Raw genomic sequence first — 26266 nt, forward strand, 5'->3', positions numbered from 1 at the left:
GAAGGAAAAGTAGGCAATGCAAATGTCCAGGGAGACACTCCCTGAGCAGAGCACTAAGATAAGAATATCTTCCACGTCTTGTGGTAGATCTTGGCAGACGTCGGCTTCCTAGCCCGTCTCATGGTGGCAATGACGTCTTGAGATAATCCTGAAGACGCTAGGATCCAGGACTCAATGGCCACACAGTAAGGTTCAGGGCCGTAGAATTCAGATGGAAAAAACGGCCCTTGGGACAGTAAGTCTGGCCGGTCTGGTAGTGCCCACGGTTGGCCGACCGTGAGATGCCACAGATGCGGGTACCACGACCTCCTCGGCCAGTCTGGGGCGACGAGGATGGCGCGGCGGCAATCGGAGCTGATCTTGCGTAGCCCCCTGGCAACAGTGCCAGAGGGGGAAACACATAGGGTAGCTGGACCTGCGACCAATCCTGAACTAAGGCGCCTGCCGCCAGAGCTCTTTGATCGTGAGACCGCGCCATGAAAATCGGGCCCTTGTTGTTGTGCCGAGACGCCATTAGGTCGACGTCCGGCCTCCCCCAGCGGCTACAGATTTCTTGAAACCCGTCCGGGTGCAGAGACCATTCCCCTGCGTCCATGCCCTGGCGACTGAGGAAGTCTGCTTCCCAGTTTTCTACGCCCGGGATGTGAACTGCGGATATGGTGTATGCTCTGTCTTCCACCCACATCAGAATCCGCCGGACTTCCTGGGAGGCTTGCCGACTGCGTGTTCCGCCTTGGTGGTTGATGTATGCCACCGCTGCGAAGTTGTCCGACTGAATTCGGATCTGTTTGCCTTCCAGCCTCTGCTGGAAGGCTTGCAGGGCAAGATACCCTGCCCAGATGTCCAGAACATTGATCTGAAGGGTGGACTCCTCTGAAGAGAGTCCTTGCCCGTCTGAGAAAGGGGTACGTTCCTGTCTAGGGACGTCGACTTCCCATCCCATTGGCGAAGAATGTCCCATAGAAGTGGACGCAGATGAAAACTGCGCGAAAGGGACTGCCTCTGCATGAGGCGTCTTAAGGGGTGTGACTGGCCTTGAAGGAGAGACTGCACCCCCGTCTGTAGTGAACGCCGTATGTCCAGCGGGAGCTGCACTATCGCTGAGAGAGTGTGAAGCTCCATGCCAAGATATGTCAGCGATTGGGTCGGTGTCAGATTTAACTTTGAAAAGTTTATGATCCACCCGAGACTCTGGAGAGTCTCCAGCGCCACGTTCAGGCTGTGTTGGCATGCCTCTTGAGAGGGTGCCTTGACAAGTAGATCGTCCAAGTAAGGGATCACAGAGTGACCCTGAGTGCAGGACTGCTCCCACTGCTGCCATGAACTTGGTGAAAATCCGTGGGGCTGTCGCCAGACCGAAGGGCAGGGCTACGAACTGAAGATGCTCGTCTTCAATAACGAATCGTAGCCAACACCGGTGCTCTGGAGCAATCGGCACGTGGAGATAAGCATCCTGATGTCTATTGACGCTAGGAAATCCCCTTGAGACATTGAGGCAATGACGGAGCGGAGGGATTCCATCCGGAACCGCCTGGTTTTCACGTGCTTGTTGAGCAGTTTTAGGTCCAAAACGGAACGGAAAGAGCCGTCCTTTTTTGGTACCACAACCAGATTGGAGTACAACCCGTATCTTGTTCCTGAGGAGGAACAGGGATTACCACTCCTTGTGCCTGCAGAAGAGCATCGGCTCGGTCGGGAGGTGAGGAATTTCTGAAGATCTAGCCGGAGGGCGAGAACAGAACTCCATCCTGTACACGTGAGACAAAATGTCTCTCACCCACCGGTCTTTGACCTGTGGCAGCTAAATGTCGCCAAAGCGGGAGAGTCTGCCACCGACCGCGGATGCGGAGAGAGAGGGCTGAACGTCATGAGGAAACCGCCTTGGTAGCGGTTCCTCCGGCTGCCCTCCTTGGGCGTGATTGAGCCCGCCAGGAATCTGCGCCTCTCTGAGCCTTTTGAGTCCTTTTGGACGAGGACAATTGGGACCTGCCCGAGCCTGGGAAGGACCGAAACCTCGACTGTCCCTTCCTCTGTTGGTGTTGTTTGATCTGGGCTGGTGTAAGGAAGGGTCCTTACCCTTGGACTGTTTAATGATTTCATCCAATCGCTCACCAAACAGTCTGTCACCAGATAATGGCAAACTGGTTAAGCACTTTTTTGGAAGCAGAATCTGCATTCCATTCCCTCAACCACAAGGCTCTGCGTACAAACCACGGAGTTGGCGGACGCCACTGACGTGGAGCACGCTTATCTGGATAAGTGTGGTGTTTCCGGATTGCTTCTCTGAAGACAGAGTGGCCAGAAAAGTACTCAATATACGCTTGAGATACTGAAAAGGGATTTCTCCTGCTGTGAAGCTGACTCCTCCACCGGAGGAGCTGAGGGAGAAATATCCAACATTCCATTGATGGACGCTAGAAGATCATTCACTATGGCGTCACCATCCGGTGTATCCGGATTGAGAGCGGTCTCAGGATCAGAGTCCTGATCAGCTACGTCTGCCTCATCATACAGAGAGTCCTGCTGGGACCCTAACCAGTGATGAAGCCGAGTGCCGCTCCCAGCGAGCTCGCTTAGGCTATCTGGGACTGTCGTCCGTGTCAGAGCCTGCGCCCTGGGATGCATGGGACCCCCCCGGAGCACTGATTTGTTCCAAATGAGGGTGGCCAGGGAGCATTGTATCAACATTGCCCATGGTCCGTCTGGACTGCAAAGTCTCTAAGATGTTAGTCACAGTCACAGACAATCTATCAGCCGAAACTGCAACTCCGACCCTGTCCCTGGACAGGGTTCACCGGTGGTTTCTTTGGCCACCTCTAGCAGAGACCCCGGCTGACCAAGTGATACAGGGAAGCATTGCAGACCATGGGGACAGTGGAACCTGCCGTGTGGAACAGTATCACGTGCAGTACAAGCAGCATAGAAAGCCTGTGCCTTGGCACCCTTGCTTTTTTGCTGCTGTTGTCTAGCCATCTAGAAGTATATAGTCAAGAATAGCGACCGTACAGTGCAATGTATAGCATACAAGCAGAAAGTACAAATGAACACTTCAGCACATGCAGTACAAGCAGCATAGAAAACCTGTGCCTTAGCACCCTTGCTTTTTTGCTGCTGTTGTCTAGCCATCTAGGAGTATATAGCCAAGAATAGCGACCGTACAGTGCAGTGTATAGCATACCAGCATGAAGTACAAATGAACACTTCAGCACATGCAATACAAGCAGCCTAGAAAGCCTGTGCCCTAGCACCCTTGCTTTTTGCTGCTGTAGTCTAGCCATCTAGGCATAAAGTACAAATGGTATTAGTGGGGTCAGCACTTCAGGTGCCGCTTACCGCCCGCACAAAAGCGGGTGTGTGGTCGCCCGAATCCTGTGACTGGTTGCCCAGAGCTTGTCTCCCTTCTCCAGCCCAGACTGCGTGCAGGAATGGCTGCCGGCGTCTTGTGAAGAGGGGCGGGCCGTGGGCGGGCCCCAGACAAGAGCGGGAAACTGGCGTCCCACTGTGTCCAGTGAAGGGGGCTGGAGAATGCAAAGCAGACTCCAGCTCTCGGCGCTGACTTTCTGTACAGCGTCCCGCCCCTCCCCTGACTGACAGGGCTGGGGGCGGGAACGAAGCGAAAACTAGGCCGCAAAGCCGGGGACTCGAGTAATAAGCGCGGCCGTCCTTGTGCACGGCCAGCGCGGAAGTCCCCGGCGCACCACAAGTCCCAGCCGCGCCACAGTGTAAAACACCCCGCAACGGCCGGCGCGGCAGTTTCTAACACATAAATTCACTCAGCTAAGCTGCAGTGAATAATAGCACAAGCGCTCCGCGCTGTTGTCCCCGGCGCACTAGCACTCCCAGCAATGCTGGTGTGTGTGTGCGCGATGTGTACGGGGACACAGAGTACCTTAATGTAGCAGGGCCCTGTCCCTGACGATACCCAGCTCCAAATCCAGCAGGATCTCCGGGTCTGTGGATGGAGCCCGGTCTCAGTGCCTGGAGACCGGTAAGATCCCACTTCACCCAGAGCCCTGAGGGGGGATGGGGAAGGAAAACAGCATGTGGGCTCCAGCCTCCGTACCCGCAATGGGTACCTCAACCTTAACAAACACCCGACAAAAGTGGGGTGAGAAGGGAGCATGCTGGGGGCCCTAGTATGGGCCCTCTTTTCTTCCATCCGACATAGTCAGCAGCTGCTGCTGACTAAAAACAGTGGAGCTATGCGTGGATGTCTGACCTCCTTCGCACAAAGCATAAAACTGAAGCAGCCCGTGATCCCACGGGGGGTGTATATGCAGAAGGGGAGGGGCCTTACACTTTTTAGTGTAATACTTTGTGTGGCCTCCGGAGGCAGTAGCTATACACCCAATCGTCTGGGTCTCCCAATGGAGCGCCGAAGAAAGTTAGATATGTTTAGCTTAGAAAAAAGACGTCTCAGAGGAGATCTCATGTATATGTATAAATACATGTGCGGTCAATATAAAGGACTGGCACATGACTTATTTCTTCCAAAGACAATACTAAGGACCAGGGGGCACTCACTGCGGGGGAAGAAAAGCGATTCCGATAGCTAAATAGGAAATGGTTCTTTACAGTTAGAGCAGTCAGACTGTGGAATGCCGACGACAAGAGGTAGTAATGGCAGATACTATAACGGCTTTTAAAAAAGGGCTGGATGATTTCTTCAGTACAAATTACAAAACATTGTTGGTTATAAATGACTTAGTGACCAAATGTAGAACTGGTGGAGGAAGGTTGAACTAGATGGATCTAGGTCTTTTTTTCAACCTAAGTAACTATGTACTAAAGGGAAGTGCTGAAGATTGACAGCTGAAGAGGGGAGGAAATCTGCAGGGTCCTAAAGATAAACCCCAATTAGGGAAAAAGGGAAAGTCAGAGAGCAGCCAAATGCTGCGAACTTCTACAACCGGAAACTACATGACTGTGTCCTGCGTGACACAGGCTCCACCAGTGTCATCTTGCAACGCCCGGTGCTGTCTGGGTTACAGTGGATTTCATGGAAGACGACCGAAGTGGAAACCACTGCTGAAAGCAAATCATAAAAAGCCAAACTGGAAAGTCCCAGAATGAAGACTGCCAAGTCACAAAGCTTTAAGGAAAATGTTTTGTGGCCAGAGGAGGCAGAACTGGAGCTTTTTAGCATCACATGAGCCCTATGTTCACAGACGCAGGAATAAAGCAAAGAACAGAAAAGAACATTTTACCTGCTGTGACATGCGGAGAGAGACTAAAGGGTGCTTTACACGCTGCGACATCGGTAACGATATATCATCGGGGTCACGTCGTTAGTGACTCACATCCAGCGCCGTTACAGACATCGCAGCGTATGAAACCGAGGAGCGACGTGCAAACGCGCAAAAACGGCAAAAATCGTGGATCGTTGACACGTCGCTCCTTTGCGATATTGTTCGCTACTGCAGCGATCACCACATATCGCTAGAACGACGGGGGCAGGTGCTATCACTCGCGAAATCGCTAGCAATCGCTAGTGATGTCGCAGCGTGCAAAACCCCCTTTAGTCGCAAGCGGAGGGAGGCACGGCCGAAGGCAGAGGGAGTCTTCGGTGCATCTGGCACAGGTGGGTTTGTGTTAGTGCAGGGTATAATAAAATCTCAAGATTATCGGGGCCTTCTGGAGAGAAATCTGCTGCCGAGTGTCAGAAAGCTCGATCTGAGCCTTAAGTCATGGCTTTTCCAACAGGGTAAAAACATCCAACAACGACCGAGAGCAAAGCACCGGACTCTTATGGAAAGACTTCTATGACCCTGATCTAAATCCTCCTGACCATCTGTGGACGGAGCCGACACCTGTAGTCTGGAGAAGATGCCACATACCGGAGACACAAGGGAAGGAGCCATCTGCTCAAGAGGAGGTGACCAAAAGACCCGAGAATGGGGGCAGAAGTCTCAATGAGAGGTAGAAGAATCGTGTGTGTAAACGCTTTAGGTCATGTAATAAAATATTCCATTACAGAAACCGGCATTTGAGTTCAAGACGTTCTCAGTAGATATTGCTTTTTTGTTTTAGCATTTTTTTGGTTTCATTAAAATTCACAACAACAGTCCATTTCTCAATATTGTTATTCAAGGAATTTACAGCGGCAGCTGCATCAGGTTGTTAGCATCCAGATGTGTCGACGTCTGGCTATCAGTGACCAGTGCAGGGTTTCTTACGTGACCTGGGTGAGAACATAAAACTCAGACCTACCTGTTTTGTATCAGCTCCTCTATGGTATTCCTGATCTTGTTCTGAAGACTGGGTGAGTTTCTCTTGCCTGGCAAGCACCAGCATCTGTGCACTGACACCCGCTTCCACAGGTCCGGACTGGAGGCCACCTGGCGCCAGAGACGACATACCTGCGCCAGCCTGGAAATGACAGTCTCTACATAACATTGTGCAGTTAGGGTAACACCTTCTATCATGACAACTTGTGCTGAGAAATCACTGTCAAAAAGAGGAGACAAGACCTCACAAATCACTGCCAACAGGAGGGGGGACAAGAGAAATCACTAACAACAGGAGGGGGGACAAGACCCGAGTAATCAATGACAACAGGAAGGGACAAGATCCGAGAAATTACTAACAACAGGAGGGGGGAGAAGACCCGATAAATCACTAACAACAGGGGGGGGGGGACAAGACCCGAGTAATCAATGGCAACAGGACGGGACAACATCTGAGAAATCACTGCCAACAGAAGGGGACAACACCCGAGAAATCACTGCCAACAGGAGGGGACAACACTCGAGAAATCACTGCCAACAGGAGGGGACAACACTCGAGAAATCACTGCCAACAGGAGGGGACAACACTCGCTCGAGAAATCACTGCCAATAGGAGGGGACTACATTTGAGAAATCACTGCCAATAGGAGGGGACAACACTCGAGAAATCACTGCCAATAGGAGGGGACTACATTTGAGAAATCACTGCCAATAGGAGGGGACTACATTTGAGAAATTACTGCCAACAGGAGGGGACAACACTCGAGAAATCACTGCCAACAGGAGGGGACAACACTCGAGAAATCACTGCCAACAGAAGGGGACAAAATCTGAGAAATCACTGCCAAAAGGAGGTCACAAAATCCGAGAAATCACTGCCAACAGGAGGGGACAAGACTGAGGTAGGTGACAGGGACTCTCAGCATCTCTATGCAGAGATCATGCTCACAACAGCTACACTGGGGCCACCTCCTCACCTGCACAGGGCGGGCACCGCACCATCACTATCCACCACCAGCTGGAACACCCTGTGGATGATTTCGTGTGGCATCACACTGCCCCATCCGTGGTCTTTGGTGATGAGGGGGCTGGACCTCACTATTCTGCGCACGCGCTTCACCACGGTGACCATCTCATCACCCATCACGTTGGGGAGGAGAAACATCATGTCCTTGTCTGTTTGCTGCACGTAATACTCTTCCTCCTGCAGCCGACTCCGTCTCTTGCGCACGGCTTTCTTAGCTCGTTTTCCTGTGTGGCGTCCACGAGAGCTGGAAGATGCCATCTGTGGAGAAGACACAGAGATGACGACACTGCGCAGAAGACACCTGGGAGCAACACCGCCAACAACAGGCAGCGCAGGTGGCGACATCGGGCAGCCCCGACAATGGGCAGTGCCACCGCTCCCAACGGGCAATCCTGACGATCTTTGGCAGTGTCGAATACGACACCGGTCAGTGCAGATGTCAACAATAGGCAGGGACAATAACTACTTGAAATAGGTCACCCACAGTGCCATGGGGATCCGGCGGGTGGTGCTGGAGACGCCGGTAATGTCAGCACACCCACCGCTGTGGAAGGTGGAGAATGATACAATATTGGGGGGCCCAGTACGAGTGTCCTGAGGGGGTACAGTGCAGAGGGAGCAGCAGTGTAAGAGTGCAGAAGAGGGGCGCAGTGCAGGGAGAGGTTCTGCAATGCAGAGGCAGTGAGGGGGTGACAGTGTGGGGAAGCCAGTGCAGGGGGGAAATGCAGTGTGGGGGCAGTGAGGAGGACACTGCAGCGGAAAAGCCAAGTTAGGGGGGAGCAATGCAGGCGAGGTGCAGTGCAGTCCGGGGGCAGTGAGGGGTGCTGCAGTAAAATGGGCACAGTATCAGGGGAGCAGCAGGGTATCGGGGGTCCTGCAGGGGCGCAGTGTTATGAGGAGGTCTGTGGAGGGTGCAGTTTGGGGGCATTGAGGGGGTGCTGTAGTGTGGGAGATGGCAATATTGGTGGGTATAGTATGAGGGGCCATACTGGGGAGGCAGAAAGAGAGTGGTCATATAGGGGGCGCAGTATGGGGGGACACAGCATGGGGAGTGGGGCAGAGTATTGGGGGCACAGTATTGGGGGTGACGGGTAGAGTATTGGGGCACATTATTGGAGGTGGTGGGGGGGGCACAGTTTCGGGAAGGGGGGCGGCTCATTGTCCGTCCTCTGCTCGCCGTATGGGCGGGGTCAGGGGCGATGCTCGCACTCTATTGGTGGACTGAGCTGCACATCTTTCTTCCCTTCGGCGGGCGGTTCTGGTCGCACCTTGCTCCCTGATAGATGCTTGTTCTTCCCGCCGGGTTTTACCTCAGATTTACCTCAGTCGTGAGGTGACGATTTCCGCCAACCAGCAGCCGAGCAGCTGACCACGTGATATGCCGGAAGTGATGGGCACAAGAGGTGAGAACACGTGACCGGGGCTGAGAGGCGCAGAGCGCCGCCATGCGGTGGAGCGGGGAATGTCCCGTGTACTGCGTCCTTAATACACACTGCCCTGTACACTCATGGCTGCGTTCTCTGTGCAGTATCATCCCTCCACATGGTGGGACATATAGTTATGGCCTTATCCCCAGGCGTCTCGCCATCTCTTTCTCCTTTTGTCTGACTTTCTGCTGCTCCTTTATTTTTATATTCCCTTTCTCCTGATTTAGCTGCCCCTCCCCTCCTCCGCTCTGCCGACAACCGCCCCTCCCCTCCTCCGCTCTGCCGACAACCGCCCCTCCCCTCCTCCGCTCTGCCGACAACCGCCCCTCCCCTCCTCCGCTCTGCCGACAACCGCCCCTCCCCTCCTCCCCTCTGCCGACAACCGCCCCTCCCCTCCTCCGCTCTGCCGACAACCGCCCCTCCTCCGCTCTGCCGACAACCGCCCCTCCCCTCCTCCGCTCTGCCGACAACCGCCCCTCCTCCGCTCTGCCGACAACCGCCCCTCCCCTCCTCCGCTCTGCCGACAACCGCCCCTCCCCTCCTCCGCTCTGCCGACAACCGCCCCTCCCCTCTTCCGCTCTGCCGACAACCGCCCCTCCCCTCCTCCGCTCTGCCGACAACCGCCCCTCCACTCCTCCGCTCTGCCGACAACCACCCCTCCCCACCTCCGCTCTGCCGACCGACAACCGCCCCTCCCCTCTTCCGCTCTGCCGACAACCGCCCCTCCCCTCTTCCGCTCTGCCGACAACCGCCCCTCTCCTCCTCCGCTCTGCCGACAACCGCCCCTCTCCTCCTCCGCTCTGCCGACAACCGCCCCTCTCCTCCTCCGCTCTGTCGACAACCGCCCCTCTCCTCCTCCGCTCTGTCGACAACCGCCCCTCTCCTCCTCCGCTCTGCCGACAACCGCCCCTCTCCTCCTCCGCTCTGCCGACAACCGCCCCGCCCCTCCTCCACTCTGTCGACAACCGCTCCTCCTCCGCTCTGCCGACAACCGCCCCTCCTCCGCTCTGCCGACAACCGCCCCTCCCCTCTTCCGCTCTGCCGACAACCGCCCCTTCCCTCCGCTCTGCCGACAACCGCCCCTCCCCTCTTCCGCTCTGCCGACAACCGCCCCTCTCCTCCTCCGCTCTGCCGACAACCGCCCCTCTCCTCCTCCGCTCTGCCGACAACCGCCCCTCTCCTCCTCCGCTCTGCCGACAACCGCCCCTCTCCTCCTCCGCTCTGCCGACAACCGCCCCTCTCCTCCTCCGCTCTGCCGACAACCGCCCCTCTCCTCCTCCGCTCTGTCGGCAACCGCCCCTCCCCTCCTCCGCTCTGCCGACAACCGCCCCGCCCCTCCTCCACTCTGCCGACAACCGCTCCTCCTCCGCTCTGCCGACAACCGCCCCTCCTCCGCTCTGCCGACAACCTCACGTTGATCAAGTTTTATTCAACTTTTTTTGTCAGCTGCAGACAGTTTTTTTACAACTTTTTTCTTTATTTTTTTACTGTGTTCACAGAGAGGGTTAACTAGAGTAATAGTTTTATAGATCAGGTTGTTACCTATGCGGCAATACCAAATATGTCTACCTTTTTTTTTTTTTTATTACTCAAATATAAGTATTTCTTGGAATAACTTTTTTTTTTTACTTTTTTGCTTAGTCCCTATATGGGACATTACCTTTCACCGGTCTGATCACAGCTGTACTGTAAGGCTATGTGCGCACGTTGCGTAAATTCATGCAGTTACGCTGCGCTTTGCAGCGCAGCGTAACTGCATGCGTCCTGCGTCCCCTGCACAGTCTATGGAGATTGTGCAGGGGCCGTGCGCACGTGACGTTTTAGTGCGCAGCGCTTCGGCTACTGCCGAAGCGCTGCGCAAAAAGAAGTGACATGTCACTTCTTCCGTGCGCTTTGCCGGCAGCTCCTGCTCTGTCTATGGCAGGAGCTGCAGGCAGAGCGCACGTTCTCGCCGGCACCATGCGCTTCAGAACGGAGCTTTTCAGCTGCGCTCTGAAGCGCACCTTTTACGGTGCTGGGCTAGTACGCAACGTGCGCACATACCCTAATGATGGATCATTGCAAAACACTGCCGCTGTCAGAGCTGCACTCAGAAGCTTCAAGCATCATGCTGCAGGCGTGATCATTGAGGCTTCACATAGTCTGCTGACCCGAAGGTCATCATGGTGATGATCAGGCCCTCATGGTTACATCACGAGGATCCCGATCAGTGGAGAGAGGGAGTGGGATCCCTTTCCCTGTCTCCTAAGTGCCATGATCGCAGCATTTAGGGGGCTAAACAGCAAGGGACGGCGCAGACCTGTCGGACACTACACCCCTTCTAGGACGTACATGTACATTCAAGTGCATGAGGGGGTTAATAGCTTAGTTCCTCTTGCACTATAAACCGAGTCCACACACAGACACACACACACACACACAGCCTTGCAAAAGTATTCATCCCCTTGATATTTCTTTATCGTTCCTATGGGAGACCCAGACCATGGGTGTTTAGCTTCTGCCTCCGGAGGACACACAAAGTACTACACTTAAAAGTGTAGCTCCTCCCTCTGAGCTTATACACCCCCTGGTGAGCAGACTTAGCCAGTTTATCACTTTGTGTTCAGGAGGCATACATCCACACATGCATTCTCATCTGATTTGTTTGATTTTTGGAAAGAGTTTGAAGAAAAGCGGGTCCACGTCTGGACTCCCGGCATGTCCCTTCTCACCCCACTGTGTCGGCGGTGTTGTTAAGGTTGATTTCCAAGGCTGGAGCCTTACATGTCGCGCTCCTTCACCATCCCTCCTGGGCTCTGGCTTGAAGTGGGAGCCAGCACGGTCTCCATGCCTGGCAGGAGGCCGGTCTCCATCCGCAGCCCTTCCGGACCCTGCTGGACCGGAGCACTCATCCCCAGGAACCTGGCCCTGCGTCTCGGCAGCTAAGTACCTGAGACGTTTATTTATGGGGGTCCCTGTGCTTTATTTGTTGGGGAGAGTGTGCTTGCTGTGTTTACTGACATTTCCGGCGGGTTCTCTAGCTGTCGCACTAGAACTGCGCCGATGGTGCCTGCGCGTCGGCCTCGCCGCTCTAATTTAGGCCCCGGCTTCGCCGGAGGCCTAGTTTCAGTTTCACTGCCCTCGCATGTCACTCATGCAGAGGGACAGGCTCGGCTCCGCCCGGCGGCCGTTCTGCACAGGGGAGGGACACTCCCCACTGCTGGGGCGTCCCTCCTCCCCTGTAGGTTTCTATGGCCCTCCAGATCCCGCTCTTTAGAGCAAGTCCCGCCTCCTCTCCTCGCTCCGGCGGCCATTTTCTCAGATTCACTCAGCGCTGGTCGCATCCCTGCTGGGTGCTGTGTTTGGAGGTCCGGGCTTTGGGATCTGGAGGGCACACAACACCGCTTCAGCGGTCTGGTAAGCCACAACCTCTGGTTGTGGACCTCTGTATATACTCTCTGGGGTTCATTCTCTTGCAGAGCCCCCACTCCAGCAGCATGTCTCACACGAGGAGCAAGGCTCCAAAGCTTTAATCAGTATGCACTGCATGTAAGCTCCTGCTGCCTGAACCGAGCACCTGTCCACATTGTGATGCCTGCTCTAACTTGGCGGTGCCACAGCCTGGAGTCTCACCCCCAGTGGTCCCTCCGGCTGCTCCTGTGGCTGAACTTCCGGTTTGGGTAGAATCTTTTTCTAGGTCTATCTCCCAGTCTTTTGCTGAGTCCATGGGACTTTTGTCCAGGACTTTGCTGACCATGCATCAGCCCCCTTCACAGGGTGCCTCTGCTGCTAGGGCTCTCTCAGGACCGGAGCTCACAGAGGATTCATCATCTGGTCCCAGACCCCGTCCTCCTAAGAAGAGACGCAGGGTTCCTTCTCCCTCCTCGTCCCGCGGCTCTGATTCAGGAGCTGACTCGCAGGGTGAGGAGGATGCCTTTACAGGGGGCTCGGAGGCTACCTCCATGTACCCCATTGATCTGTCCGAAAGTGACTCAGATGTTAGTGACTTGATTGCCTCCATTAATTCTGTACTGGATCTCAATCCACCAGTATCAGAGGAGCAACCCTCTCTGGCAGAAAAGCACCAGTTTACCTCGCCTAAGAGAGCAAAGAGTGTGTTCTTTAACCACTCCAGTTTTCAGGCCGCTGTGACCAAGCCCAGGGCCTGTCCTGACAAACGCTTCCCAAAGCGTGGTTCTGATGACCGCTTCCCCTTTCCACCTGAGGTGGTCAAAGAGTGGGCTCATTCCCCAAAGGTAGACCCTCCGGTGTCTAGGCTCTCAGCCCGGACCGTTGTGTCGGTGGCTGATGGCACCTCCCTTAAGGATTCCACTGACCGCCAGATTGACCTTCTGGCCAAATCCGTATATGAAGCGGCGGGGGCCTCGTTTTCCCCGACTTTTGCAGCAGTGTGGGCTCTCAAAGCCATCTCTGCTTCTCTAGAGGAGATGCATTCCCTCGCCAGGGAATCTATGCCCGAATTGGTTGCCTTAACTTCCCAAGCTTCAGCTTTTTCATCCTATGCCATGTCTGCCATGCTGGAGGCTTCTCACCGCACTGCGGTGGCTTCGGCTAATTCCCTCGCTATCCGCAGGATCTTGTGGCTTCGAGAGTGGAAGGCAGATGCTTCTTCAAAGAAGTACCTTGCGGGGCTCCCTTTTGCTGGGTCCCGGCTGTTCGGAGAACAGCTGGATGAAATTATTAAGGAAGCTACTGGCGGGAAGAGTACTTCCATGCCACAAACCAAAACCAGGAAACCTGTCCAGGGTAGGAATCAGTCGAGGTTTCGTTCCTTTCGTTCCTCCAACTGGTCGTCCTCTAAGCCCTCGGCCTCGTCCACTAACTCAGCAAGGACCAGAAATCCAACTGGCGCCCAAAAGCACGTCCACAGAAGACCGCAGGAGGTGCTGCCGCTAAGGCAGCCTCCTCGTGACTATCTGTCCGCGCCAGCAACGTCCTTAGTCGGTGGCAGGCTCTCCCACTTTGGCGACGCGTGGTTTCAACACGTCTCCGATCAGTGGGTAAGGGATATCATCTCCCACGGCTACAGGATAGAATTCTCTTCCAGCCCGCCAAACAGATTTTTTCTCTTAACTCCCCCCTGCTCCAAGGCCGCCGCCTTCTCACAGGCCGTGGCATCCTTGCAGGCCAACGGAGTAATTGTACCGGTTCCCGCACGGGAACGGTTCAGAGGTTTCTACTCAAATCTCTTCCTAGTTCCCAAAAAGGACGGTTTCTTCCGGCCCATCCTGGATCTCAAGCTTCTCAACAAGCATGTTCAGGTGCGGCACTTTCGCATGGAGTCTCTGCGATCAGTCATTGTCTCAATGACCCAAGGAGATTTCCTGGCGTCCATCGACATCAGAGATGCCTATCTGCATGTGCCAATTGCAGTTTCACACCAGCGTTGGCTACGTTTTGCAATCGGAGAAGATCATTTCCAATTCGTGGCTCTTCCTTTCGGGTTGGCCACAGCTCCTCGGGTATTCACCAAGGTAATGGCAGCAGTGATTGCGGTCCTGCACCTACAGGGGTTGGCAGATTCCTTACCTGGACGACCTTCTAGTCAAGGCGTCATCCAGCGTGGACTGTCAGCGGAGTGTCTCGCTCACTCTCGCCACTCTAGCCCAGTTCGGGTGGCTTGTCAATCTTCCCAAATCCACTCTGTCTCCGACCCAGAGTCTCACGTACCTAGGGATGCAGTTCGAGACTTTGCCGGCACTTGTGAAGTTGCCATTAGTCAAACAGCAGTCCCTCCAACTGGCGGTGCGCTCTCTGCTGAGACCCCGCCATTATTCCCTCAGGCGCCTGATGCAGGTGCTAGGTCAAATGGTGGCGTCAATGGAGGCTGTTCCCTTTGCCCAGTTCCATCTGCGTCCCCTGCAGCTGGACATTCGCCGCTGTTGGGACAAGCGGCCTTCCTCCTTGCACAGGTTGGTGGCTCTGTCGCCACAGACCAGGAGCTCTCTTCAGTGGTGGCTTCGGCCCCTCTCTCTGTCCCAGGGGCGCTCCTTCCTGGCCCCGTCCTGGGTGATTCTCACCACGGATGCCAGCCTATCCGGCTGGGGAGCGGTATATCTCCACCACAGAGCACAGGGCACTTGGACTCTGTCCGAGTCAGCCCTTTCAATCAATGTGCTGGAAACCAGAGCTGTGCTTCTAGCTCTCCTAGCCTTTCACCACCTGTTGGCGGGCAGGCACATTCGAGTCCAGTCAGACAACGCGACAGCGGTTGCCTACATCAATCACCAAGGCGGGACACGCAGCCGCCTGGCAATGTTGGAGGTCCAATGCATTCTTCAATGGGCGGAGGACTCCAAGTCCACCATATCCGCAGTCCACATCCCAGGCGTAGAAAACTGGGAGGCAGATTATCTCAGCCGTCAATCCGTGGACGGTGGCGAGTGGTCCCTGCACCCGGCAGTGTTTCAGTCAATCTGCCGCAAGTGGGGCACTCCGGACGTGGATCTAATGGCATCCCGTTACAACAACAAGGTTCCGGTTTACGTGGCTCGCTCCCACGATCCTCAGGCCTTCGCCGCGGACGCTCTGGTTCAAGACTGGTCCCAGTTTCGTCTGTCCTACGTGTTTCCCCCTCTAGCTCTCTTGCCCAGAGTCCTGCGCAAGATCAGAATGGAGGGCCGTCGAGTCATCCTCATTGCACTGGACTGGCCCAGGCGAGCTTGGTACCCAGACCTGCTCCATCTGTCCGTAGAGGTGCCGTGGCATCTCCCGGACCGTCCAGACCTTCTCTCGCAAGGTCCGTTTTTCCACCTGAATTCTGCGGCTCTCAAATTGACGGCGTGGCTCTTGAGTCCTGGATCTTGACGGCTTCTGGTATTCCTCCTGAAGTCATCTCCACTATGACTCGGGCCCGTAAGTCTTCCTCCGCCAAGATCTCTCACAGGACTTGAAAAATTTTCCTGTCCTGGTGTCGCTCTTCCGGCCATCCTCCTTGGCCATTCTCCTTGCCGACCCTTCTGTCCTTTCTACAGTCCGGTCTACAGCTAGGACTGTCCCTCAACTCTCTCAAGGGACAAGTCTCAGCTCTGTCAGTGCTGTTCCAGCGGCGTCTCGCTCGGCTGGCTCAGGTCCGCACCTTCACGCAGGGCGCGTCTCACATCATTCCGCCTTACCGGCGGCCCTTAGATCCCTGGGACCTTAATTTGGTTCTCACGGTTTTGCAGAAACCCCCCTTTGAGCCCCTTAGGAAGGTTTCTTTGTTTCGTCTTTCACAGAAAGTGGCCTTTCTGGTGGCCATAACTTCCCTCAGGAGAGTCTCTGATTTGGCTGCGCTCTCTTCGGAGTCACCTTTTTTGGTTTTTCATCAAGACAAGGTGGTTCTCCGTCCGACTCCGGACTTTCTTCCTAAGGTGGTCTCTCCTTTCCACCTTAACCAGGACATTACCCTACCTTCCTTTTGTCCGGCTCCTGTTCATCGCTTTGAAAAAGCGTTGCATACTCTGGATCTGGTGCGTGCTCTCCGGATCTATGTGTCTCGCACCGCTGCTCTTAGGCGGTGCACTTCTCTTTTTGTGCTAACCACAGGCTGGCGCAAGGGCCTCTCTGCTTCTAAGCCGACCTTAGCCCGTTGGATTAGGTCGACCATTTCGGACGCCTACCAGTGTACTCAGGTGCCTCCCCCGCCGGGGATCAAGGCACATTCGACCAGAGCTGTCGGTGCCTCTTGGGCTTTCAGGCACCAGGCTACGGCTCAACAAGTCTGTCAGGCTGCCACTTGGACTAGCCTGCATACCTTCTCGAAGCACTACCAAGTGCATGCTCATGCTTCGGCAGATGCGAGCTTGGGCAGATGCATCCTTCAGGCGGCTGTCGCCCATTTGTGAAGTTAGGCTCCGCCTACTTCTTAGTTTTTCTGTTTATTTCCCACCCATGGACTGCTTTGAGACGTCCCATGGTCTGGGTCTCCCATAGGAATGATAAAGAAAAAGAGAATTTTGTTTACTTACCGTAAATTCTTTTTCTTATAGTTCCGTATTGGGAGACCCAGCTCCCTCCCTGTTGCCTATTGGCAATTTCTTGTTCCGCGTGTTTCACCGGCTATTGTCGTTGACAGAGTCTCCGGTTGTTACGGCTTTTGCTCTGTTTTACTTGTGGGTGGCTATTCTCCTTCAGCTTTTGCACTAAACTGGCTAAGTCTGCTCACCAGGGGGTGTATAAGCTCAGAGGGAGGAGCTACACTTTTAAGTGTAGTACTTTGTGTGTCCTCCGGAGGCAGAAGCTAAACACCCATGGTCTGGGTCTCCCAATACGGAACTATAAGAAAAAGAATTTACGGTAAGTAAACAAAATTCTCTTTTTTTCATGGTTTGCTACCTCACAATCTGGAATTTCACAGTTACGACTGGTATATCACAAATGATCGCCATAAAACAGCATTCAAGCCAATATTCAATATTCACCACAAGATGGTGCTAAAGTAGCACAATATCTAAGCAACCTCCTGAGGAAGCCAAGTGTGAAACGCGCGTCGTGGCACATCCAGGAACTGTACACTTTATGGGTGAGTAACCATCTGGCCACGTCACATTGCTATTTCTGTTCCTCCGTAGGAAATGTTGTTGAACAGTTTTTCAATCATTGGCTTAGATTGCCTAAGGCTGGTTTCAGATGTCCTTGTGACATCCGTTTTTAACACGGATGCCACACGTACCCATGTTATTATTTGCTGTTACTCACACGTCCGTGTTGTCACACGGACCGTGTGACCTCTCATGACCACGCACGCACACACGCAGGCATGTCCATTTTTTCGCTGGCAGCACGGGTGTGACACGGATCGCACACTGATGTGATCTGTGTGACATCAGTGTGACACGTACCGGAGAAAACATGGGTCTTTTTAATGAAAAGATTTTCTACATTTACCTCTCTCTAGCGATGCTGTCTCCGGCTCCTCACCCCCGCTCATTATACTCACTGAATATTCAGTGCCTTGTGGAGCTGGAAGCGGGGACAGCGCTGGGGACTTCAGTGCCGGGGACCGCATCGCTGGGTGAGTATACAGCAGAGTGTGTGTATGTGCTCAGTGTATCCATATGTGTCTGTTTTGTGTGTATACATGTGTGTATACGTGTGTGTGTGTGTGTGTGTGTGTGTGTGTGGTGAAAACCTGGAAGTTGAAGCATTGCAGGGATTGCATCGGGGACTCATCACAGTTCCCAATGAACTCTGATGAACCCATGAAGATGTAGCGCGGGGATCATCAGGATGTCATCAGAGTTCATTGGGAACTCTGATGACCTCCTGGATGTCACTGTGATTGCAGAATACTCACCTGTCCCCGCGATGCTGTCCTCGGCGGTGCTGTGCCCGGCGCTGGGGACAGCGCTGCTCCAGCTTCCAGGTCCTGAGTGCGGTGATGAATATAATGAGCGGGGATCAGGAGCGGGAGGCAGCAGAGCTGAAGAAAGCAGGTAAATATGGAAAATCATTTTAATTCACAGACCCGTGTTTTCTCCGGTACCTGTCACACATATGCAAACACGGATGTCACACAAGTGACACACGTATGACCATAACCAAGCGTGTGACTGGTACCCGATTAAACACGGTCTTCTGAAACCGGCCTTGGATAGTGTGCTAGTTTAGCACCACCTTGTGGTGAATGTTGAATATAGGCTTGAGTGCTGTTGTATGGCGGTCTTTTGTGATATTCCAGTCGTGTATTTCTTTGGCTGATGTTACTCTGACTTCAATTGAAGTCCTACCTTATGGATGTGGGGTTTTTTTGTTTGTTTTTTTTCCTTGTCCTCACCTCTTTGTCCTGGGCCACTATTTTTTTGTTTCATAACTATAAATCATGTACGTCTGTCCAGAATTTCTAAAATTGTTTTATAAAGGTATTGTTTTTTTTATTAAAGAACCAGCTCATGATCTTTTGTATGGACAGATCAATATGACCTTTAATATTACAGGGGTGTTCAAAACTCCAGGTATCGTTTTGTTTGAAGTTGTTAATTTGGGAGTTACCCCATATGCACATTATTAAATATGATTTGTTCATTTGTCCTTAAATCTTTTTTCTTTATAACGTTTCCGTTTGTAGCCAAAAAGTTCAATTTTGGGCTCATCTGAGCACAGCACCTTCCACCATACATTTGGGGAGTCTCCCACATGTCTTTTGTCAAACTCAAAGCGAGCCTCCAATTTTTTGCCTGTAAGTAAAGGCTTTTTTCTGGCCACTTTTCCATAATGGTTGGCTCTATGGAGAGTACGGCTTATTGTGGTCATATGGACAGATCCTCTAGTCTCTTCTTGGGAACTTTGCAGCTCCTTCAGGTTCATCTTTGGCCTCTGTGCTGCCTTTCTCATTGCCCGGACTGAGAGTTGTGCTGGGCGGCCTTATCTTGGTAGTTTTGTTGTTGTACCATGTTCTTTCCATGTGATAATAGGTTTGATGGTGTTCCAAGGGATCATAAGAGATTGGGCTATTTTTTTTTCTTTTCTTTAGAACCCAACCCTGACTTGTACTTCTCATCACTTTGTCTACGACTTGTTTGGAGACTTCCTTGGTCTTTATGGTGTTGTTTGGAGACCTAATTGGTCTTCATGGTGTTATCTGGAGACTTCCTTGGTCTTTTATCATTCTAGGCCCTCTGCTAAAGTCAAGCATTGAAGCCTGTGTCTTCTCAGGTATCCTCCTTTTACAACCCCAAATTCAAGGATGGCATGATCGCTGAGTGCCAGTGTCCCTGCTACCTTTTAGCCTATTACCAATATCCTCTTTGTTGTTTAGGAGGAGGTCCAAGATGGCTGCTGCCCTCATATTGTCTTCTTCCAGCTGGGAGATGAAGTTGTCTGCGAGGAGCATAAGAATTAGATGGAGCCTTTCCTCTTATGGGTGAGGGTTTCCCAATGAATGTCTTCTGGGTAGTTGAAATCTCCCATGTTCACCATTTCATGTTTTTCTGAGAATGTGGCCATTTGGTGGGAAATAATCTCAGCCATATCCTCGGTTTGACAAGGTGGTCTATAATAAATGCCTATTATGATATCCTTGCCATTGTTTTCTCCATGATTTCTTACCCAAATATCTTCTAACAGATTCTCATTAACTGAAACTTCAATTTCTGTGGAGACGTGATTTATTTGACATACAATGCAACTCCTCCACCTCTTTTGCTAGATCTTCTTTTTGGAGTTGAATCCTTCCATCTGTATGTTCCCATCATGCGTGTCACTCCACCAGGTTTCTGTGATGCCAATGACGCCATCATTCTCCTTCTGTATTACAAGCTCTAGTTCTCCCTGCTTTGTGCTCTGTTGCTCCCCTTCTCTTAGCTTCCTTGTGAGTATTCTGTCCTCCTCACCACATATAGTAGTATCCTTCGTTAATTCGTCCTTAGCTGCATGTTCCTGTCTGGTGTTTTTTCTTCCCATCCCTTCTTCTTCTTCTCAATTAAAGCCTACTGATGAGCGTGGCAAGTCTTCTGGGAAATGTGTGTTTTCCAGGTTTTGTGAGGTGTAATCTGTCTATACAGTGCTGGCCAAAAGTATTGGCACCCCTGCAATTCTGTCAGAGAATACTCAGTTTCTTCCTGAAAATGATTGCAATCACAAATCTTTGGTATTTTCATTTGATTTGTCTTCAATGGAAAAAAAAAAGTCAAAAAGCCAAATTGGATATAATTCCACACCAAACATAAAAAAGGGGGTGGACAAAAGTATTGGCACTGTTTGAAAATACAAGTGATGCTTCTGAAATTTGTGTAATTAACAGCACCTATAACTTACCTGTGGCACCTAACAGGTGTTGGCAATGACTACATCACACTTGCAGCCAGTTGACATGGATTAAAGTTGACTCAACCTCTGTCCGGTGTCCTTGTGTGTACCACATTGAGCATGGAGAAAAAAAAGAAGACCAAAGAACTGTCTGAGAACTTGAGAATCCAAATTGTGAGGAAGCATGAGCAATCTCAAGGCTACAAGTCCATCTCCAAAGACCTGAAAGTTCCTGTGTCTACAGTGCGCAGTGTCATCAAGACGTTTAAAGCCCATGGCACTGTGGCTAGCGAGAGATTTCAACGCGAGATTGTGCGGATGGTGGATAAAGAACTTCGACTAACATCCAAACAAGTTCAAGCTGCCCTGCAGTCTGAGGGTACAACAGTGTCAACCCGTACTATCCGTGGGCGTCTGAATGAAAAGGGACTGTATGGTAGAATACCCAGGAAGACCCCACTTCTTACCCCGAGGCATAAAAAAGCCAGGCTGGAGTTTGCCAAAACTTACCTGAGAAAGCCTAAAACGTTTTGGAAGAATGTTCTCTGGTCAGATGAGACAAAAGTAGAGCTTTTTGGGAAAAGCCATCAACATAGAGTTTACAGGAAAAAAAAACAGGCATTCAAAGAAAAGAACATGGTACCAACAGTCAAACATGGCGAAGGTTCCCTGATGTTTTGGGGTTGATTTGCTGCCTCTGGCACTGGACTGCTTGACCGTGTGCATGGCATTATGAAGTCTGAAGACTACCAACAAAGTTTGCAGCAAGATGTAGGGCCCAGTGTGAGAAAGCTGGGTCTCCCTCAGAGGTCATGGGTCTTCCAGCAGGACAATGACCCAAAACACACTTCAAAAAGCACTTGAAAATGGTTTGAGAGAAAGCACTGGAGACTACTAAAGTGGCCAGCAATGAGTCCAGACCTGAATCCCATAGAACACCTGTGGCGAGATCTCAAAATGGCAGTTTGGAGAAGGCCCCCTTCACATCTCAGGGACCTGGAGCAGTTTGCCAAAGAAGAATGGTATAAAATTCCAGCAGAGCATTGTAAGAAACTCATTGATGGTTACCAGAAGCGGTTGTTCGCAGTTATTTTGGCTAAAGGTTGTGCAACCAAGTATTAGGCTAAGGGTGCCAATACTTTTGTCTGGCCCAATTTTGGAGTTTTGTGTGAAATGATCAATGATTTGATTTTTGTTTCATTCTCTTTTGTGTTTTTTCATTGCAAGCAAAATAAATGAAGATAATAATACCAAAGAATTTGTGATTGCAATCATTTTCAAGAAGAAACTGAGTATTCTCTGACAGAACTGCACGGGTGCCAATACTTTTGGCCAGCACTGTAGGAAGGTATCCATCGTAGAGGTAATTCACTTCATGGCTCAAAAATCTGAATCCTTGCTGTCTGCACCACTATCGTAGCCAGCTGTTCACGTCTAGTATCCTATTCTATCTCCTGATGCGATGACCATTAACTGGGAGGATTGATGAGAAAACTACCTGCATCTCCAATTTCTTCACTTTCTCCAGATTTTCAGTCTTTGCAGATAGTTGGTAGGTCGGTTTTTGTGGTGTCGTTTGTGCCTACATGTAGGAATGGGTAGTTGTTCTTAGTAACTGAACGAACCCGAGGTTCGATGTTCGTACCAAACACACACTTTACAAAAAACAGAGTTTGGGTGCTTTCTGTATGCAAACAACTCACAAGCACATCGCTGTGCTCGGGTACCTGGTGCTCAGCCCAGAGCGAGCCGTGTGCAGTGTTTGATCTGCTCGCACTGGAGACAAGAACAGCGTGATCCAATGTAGCTTGCACCCAAAAATAAGGAAAACACCATCTACTCGCTATTGAAGTGATCTGTTTATGGCTGGCTGCATGTGGGTGGAGGCTCGGACTGCCCAATTAGTGACTTCCATTGGGGTTCAGGTCAAGTCTGGGTCCAAAACCAAACTTTATCTAAAATCCGTCTGAAGAAAAAAAAAAACCTTTATTTTTTATATAGCGCTAACATATTCTGCAGCGCTTTACATACATTAGGCAATAGGAACTCCGGCACACTCACTATCACCCTTAGAGACACAAAGAGTCGGAAAACATGAAACTGATATCAAAATCCTTTTCTTTTTATTTTGTAGTGAAAAAATGTGTCAAAAGTGCTGTACAATGGTCCGCCAATCACAACATTTCGGCCAATTTGGCCTTCATCAGGTCGGATGGGCTTAAGAATGGAAGGACACAAAGCGGATGAATATGCACAGGACACTATTGTTAGACCAATGCTGAAGTGCTGTATGGATTAGGGAATGCAAGTTAGTCAGTATCGGGATACACTATACGTAGAAGGTAGCAGTGTTATCAAGGTGTATGAGTCCCAAACATTGTATTTAATCAATAGTATGGTGGTGCAAGATCATGCGCAAAGGGGCTGGATTATATTGAGGCCAACACCTCAGTGATCCATAGTATGTAGATAGGTCTCTGACGTGGTCAGACGTCTAAAATGGCCTGTTAAATATGGTGATTTCTATTGATGACTGGAGTAATGTATGGGGACCAGGGGTGAAAAGCCACAATGTGGTAACACTTGTCAGCACTAAAAGGAATCCATGTTGGTTTAGATGACTACCTGACTGAGACTCCACTGGTATTTAGTCTGGATAGGGGTCCTAGAGGTACAGTGGTGGGAGTCCGGGTAGCATATGCCTGCGTGGTGTCAGGGGTGAACCGCACGTCCTATGCGTCCCATTTTTTCACTACAAAATAAAAAGAAAAGGATTTTGATATCAGTTTCATGTTTTCCGACTCTTTGTGTCTCTAAGGGTGATAGTGAGTGTGCCGGAGTTCCTATTGTCTGACTCATTTTTCTCCAGAGCACCCACAAGAGGTGATGCAAGGTTTTCTCTGCACCATTACATACATCAGGAACACTGTCCCCATTGGGGCTCAAAATCTAAAGTCCCTATCTGTATGTCTGAACCCATCAAACCAAATTTCCAAGGGTTCGCTCACCTTTTTTTTTTTTTTTCTTTCCTTTTAACCCCATAACGACGGCTTTACGACTTAAAATGTCGGAAAAATAGGATACTTATTCTGTTCCGACGCTTTAAGACGTCATGCCAAAAAAAGACTAGTGCCCCACGCGACGGAAAATCTCAGGGGTTTCAGCTACCGGAGGTAGCTGAGACCCCCCCTAGATTATGAATCGGGGTGGTTTTTTTGGACCCCGATAATGTGATCGCTGGTATACCGCCGATCATATTAAAAAAAAAAAAAGAAATGGCAGGTAAAACTTATTTCTTTCTCATCTGACGTGATCAAACATGTCAGATGAGAAAAAAATAAGCCAGTTATGCCTCCAAGGCCCCTGGTACCAGAGAAATCTCCCCTCCCTCTTTCCTCCCCCCCCCCTCGGAACATTCAAGATGGCGCCGGAGCGCGCCGAAAACTGCCGCCGCCTCCTCTGCATTAATTTCCCTCTGATCTGAAAATGATCAAACATTTCAGATCGGAGAGAAATGTCCTCCCCCTGAGCCCTCCTCCGGTACACCGGAGTTCTCTCTGGTCCCCCGAAGCCCCCTCCGGTTTTCCAGAGCCCTCCCTCCGGAGCATCCAAGATGGCGACACGCACACCAGCGCACTTTGTGCAATTTGTTTTCTAAAATTCAAATATTGCTACTTCTGTTCCGAGCCCTCCCATTTGTCCAAACAGAGTTTTTTTAACACATGTGGGGTATCGGCGCACTCATAAGACAGTGGGTAACAAGTTTTGGGGTCCATTTTGTTGTGTTATTTCTTCTAAAAGTGAATAAATTTAGGGTAAAGCAACATTTTTAGGTAAAAATTTTTTTTTTCCTTTTTTCATTCCACATTGCTTTAGTTCCTGTGAAGCACCTAAAGGGTTAACCCTCAACTGGTGAGGTGGGGTTTGCCACACCCCAGGGAAATTTTGTTCAGCTGGCATTCATCGGAAAATGTTGGTATGAGGATAGGTGTCTCACTAGCTTCCATCCATTTCCTTGTCAACAGGATGTCGTCAAGGCCTCTCTTCTGGACACGGATATCAGAGTTAGCTGTCGCTAAGTGCAGTCTTGGGCTTGAGGAACCCCCACATCACCACTCGGGTAATTTTTTTTTCACATTTTCAAATTTTGAAAAATGTTTTATTTTTGCACAAATGTATAACTGTGTTTCTGTTTGTTAGTGCACTTGCTCTCAGGCAAAAAATGAAAACTGGCGAATTCCAGGACGTCTATGAGGTCAGATGATCCCCGTTTCGCGGATTGGGCAGATTCAATCCTTGAAAATGAAGAGAGTTATTTTAGTGGCGATGAAGGAGATGTTGTACCAGCCGATTTCCAGAGTGAACACAATAGCGAGTCTGAGGAAGATAAGATGCGCCTGAGGACGAAAGTGAAGACACTACATCTGCCTCAGATGACGATGACTCCGCACAATCACGTCCAGGTACAACAAATTTCTATGGAAAAAACAAATTCAAGCGGTCAGGAGAACAGCCAAATATCCGTATGAGAAGGCACAACATCATATCGCATTTGCCAGGCAGCTTGGTTGTGATTGCACAGATCAGTCATCGTGGGAGTTACTGTTTACTGAATACCTCATTGATGAAGTAATACTTTGTACGAATGTAAAGCTGTCTGAATTGCGTCTAAAACTGACTGATACAGATCGAAGTGACTACAAAGATTTAGACGTGATCAAGTTCAAAGCATTCCTGGCCATCTTGATGTATTCTGCAATTTTAAAATCTAATCATGAAGCTCTCGCAGCGCTTTTTGCCACTGATGGAACGGGGCAAGAATTTTTTGTTGCGTTATGTCTTGGAAACGAGTTTATCATACTTCTGGCCCTTCGCTTCGATAATCGCACAGACCGAAAAGAAAGGCAGCAGACTGACCGTGTGGCAGCTATATCGTTTGTGTATGACAAGTTCATTAGGAACAGCCAGCCGTGTTACTCAATTGGGGAATATGCATGCATAGACAAAATGCTGGTTGGTTTCAGAGGTAGGTGTTCATTCAAAGAAGGGAATTTTGTTTACTTACCGTAAATTCCTTTTCTTCTAGCTCCAATTGGGAGACCCAGACAATTGGGTGTATAGCTACTGCCTCCGGAGGCCACACAAAGCACTACACTTAAAAGTGTAAAGCCCCTCCCCTTCTGCCTATACACCCCCCCGTGGGATCACGGGCTCCTCAGTTTTAGTGCAAAAGCAAGAAGGAGGAAAGCCAATAACTGGTTTAAAAACAAATTCGATCCGAAGAAACATCGGAGAACTGAAACCATTCAACATGAACAACATGTGTATCCGAAAAAACAAAAATCCCTAAGAAAACAGGGCGGGTGCTGGGTCTCCCAATTGGAGCTAGAAGAAAAGGAATTTACGGTAAGTAAACAAAATTCCCTTCTTCTTTGTCGCTCCTAATTGGGAGACCCAGACAATTGGGACGTCCAAAAGCAGTCCCTGGGTGGGTAAAATAACACCTCGTGATAGGGCCGTAAAACAGCCCTTTCCTACAGGTGGGCAACCGCCGCCTGAAGGACTTGTCTACCTAGGCTGGCGTCCGCCGAAGCGTAGGTATGCACCTGATAATGCTTGGTAAAAGTGTGCAGACTCGACCAGGTAGCCGCCTGGCACACCTGCTGAGCCGTAGCCTGGTGCCGTAATGCCCAGGACGCACCCACGGCTCTGGTAGAATGGGCCTTCAGCCCTGAGGGAACCGGAATCCCAGCAGAACGGTAGGCTTCAAGAATTGGTTCCTTGATCCACCGAGCCAGGGTGGATTTGGAAGCTTGCGACCCTTTACGCTGACCAGCGACAAGGATAAAGAGTGCCTC

General features: G+C 51.0%; 1 protein-coding gene and 1 long non-coding RNA gene across 6 annotated transcripts in view; one reads left to right on the plus strand and one right to left on the minus strand.

The window, feature by feature from the left end:
• LOC142316963 (F-box/LRR-repeat protein 6-like) overlaps window positions 1-8619 on the minus strand; it is a 122045-nt gene extending 113426 nt beyond the window's left edge. Inside the window, exons 1-3 of one of the 3 annotated variants that reach the window (XM_075352794.1) lie at window positions 8565-8619; window positions 7205-7512; window positions 6211-6369 (exon numbers count right to left, since the gene is read on the minus strand). In XM_075352794.1, the coding sequence (XP_075208909.1) occupies window positions 6211-6369; window positions 7205-7512 (467 nt within the window). In that variant the 5' untranslated portion in view covers window positions 8565-8619. Of the gene's footprint in view, window positions 1-6210; window positions 6370-7204; window positions 7513-8522 lie in introns of all 3 variants that reach the window. The other 2 variants (XM_075352795.1, XM_075352793.1) reach the window with 2 other exon arrangements.
• Window positions 6982-25533, plus strand: LOC142316965 (uncharacterized). 3 transcript variants are annotated; one of them, XR_012754645.1, is made up of 4 exons: window positions 8509-8657; window positions 19420-19524; window positions 24434-24528; window positions 24609-25533. It is a non-coding gene; the product is annotated as an uncharacterized LOC142316965 (long non-coding RNA). The 3 variants fall into 3 exon arrangements; XR_012754646.1 differs by lacking the exons at window positions 8509-8657; window positions 19420-19524 and adding an exon at window positions 6982-7129 and having other exon boundaries at window positions 24609-25532; XR_012754644.1 differs by lacking the exon at window positions 19420-19524 and having other exon boundaries at window positions 24609-25532.
• Window positions 25534-26266: the final 733 nt, after the last annotated feature.

Source organism: Anomaloglossus baeobatrachus, chromosome 6 (assembly GCF_048569485.1).
Source record: "Anomaloglossus baeobatrachus isolate aAnoBae1 chromosome 6, aAnoBae1.hap1, whole genome shotgun sequence".
Taxonomy (NCBI): domain Eukaryota; kingdom Metazoa; phylum Chordata; class Amphibia; order Anura; family Aromobatidae; genus Anomaloglossus; species Anomaloglossus baeobatrachus.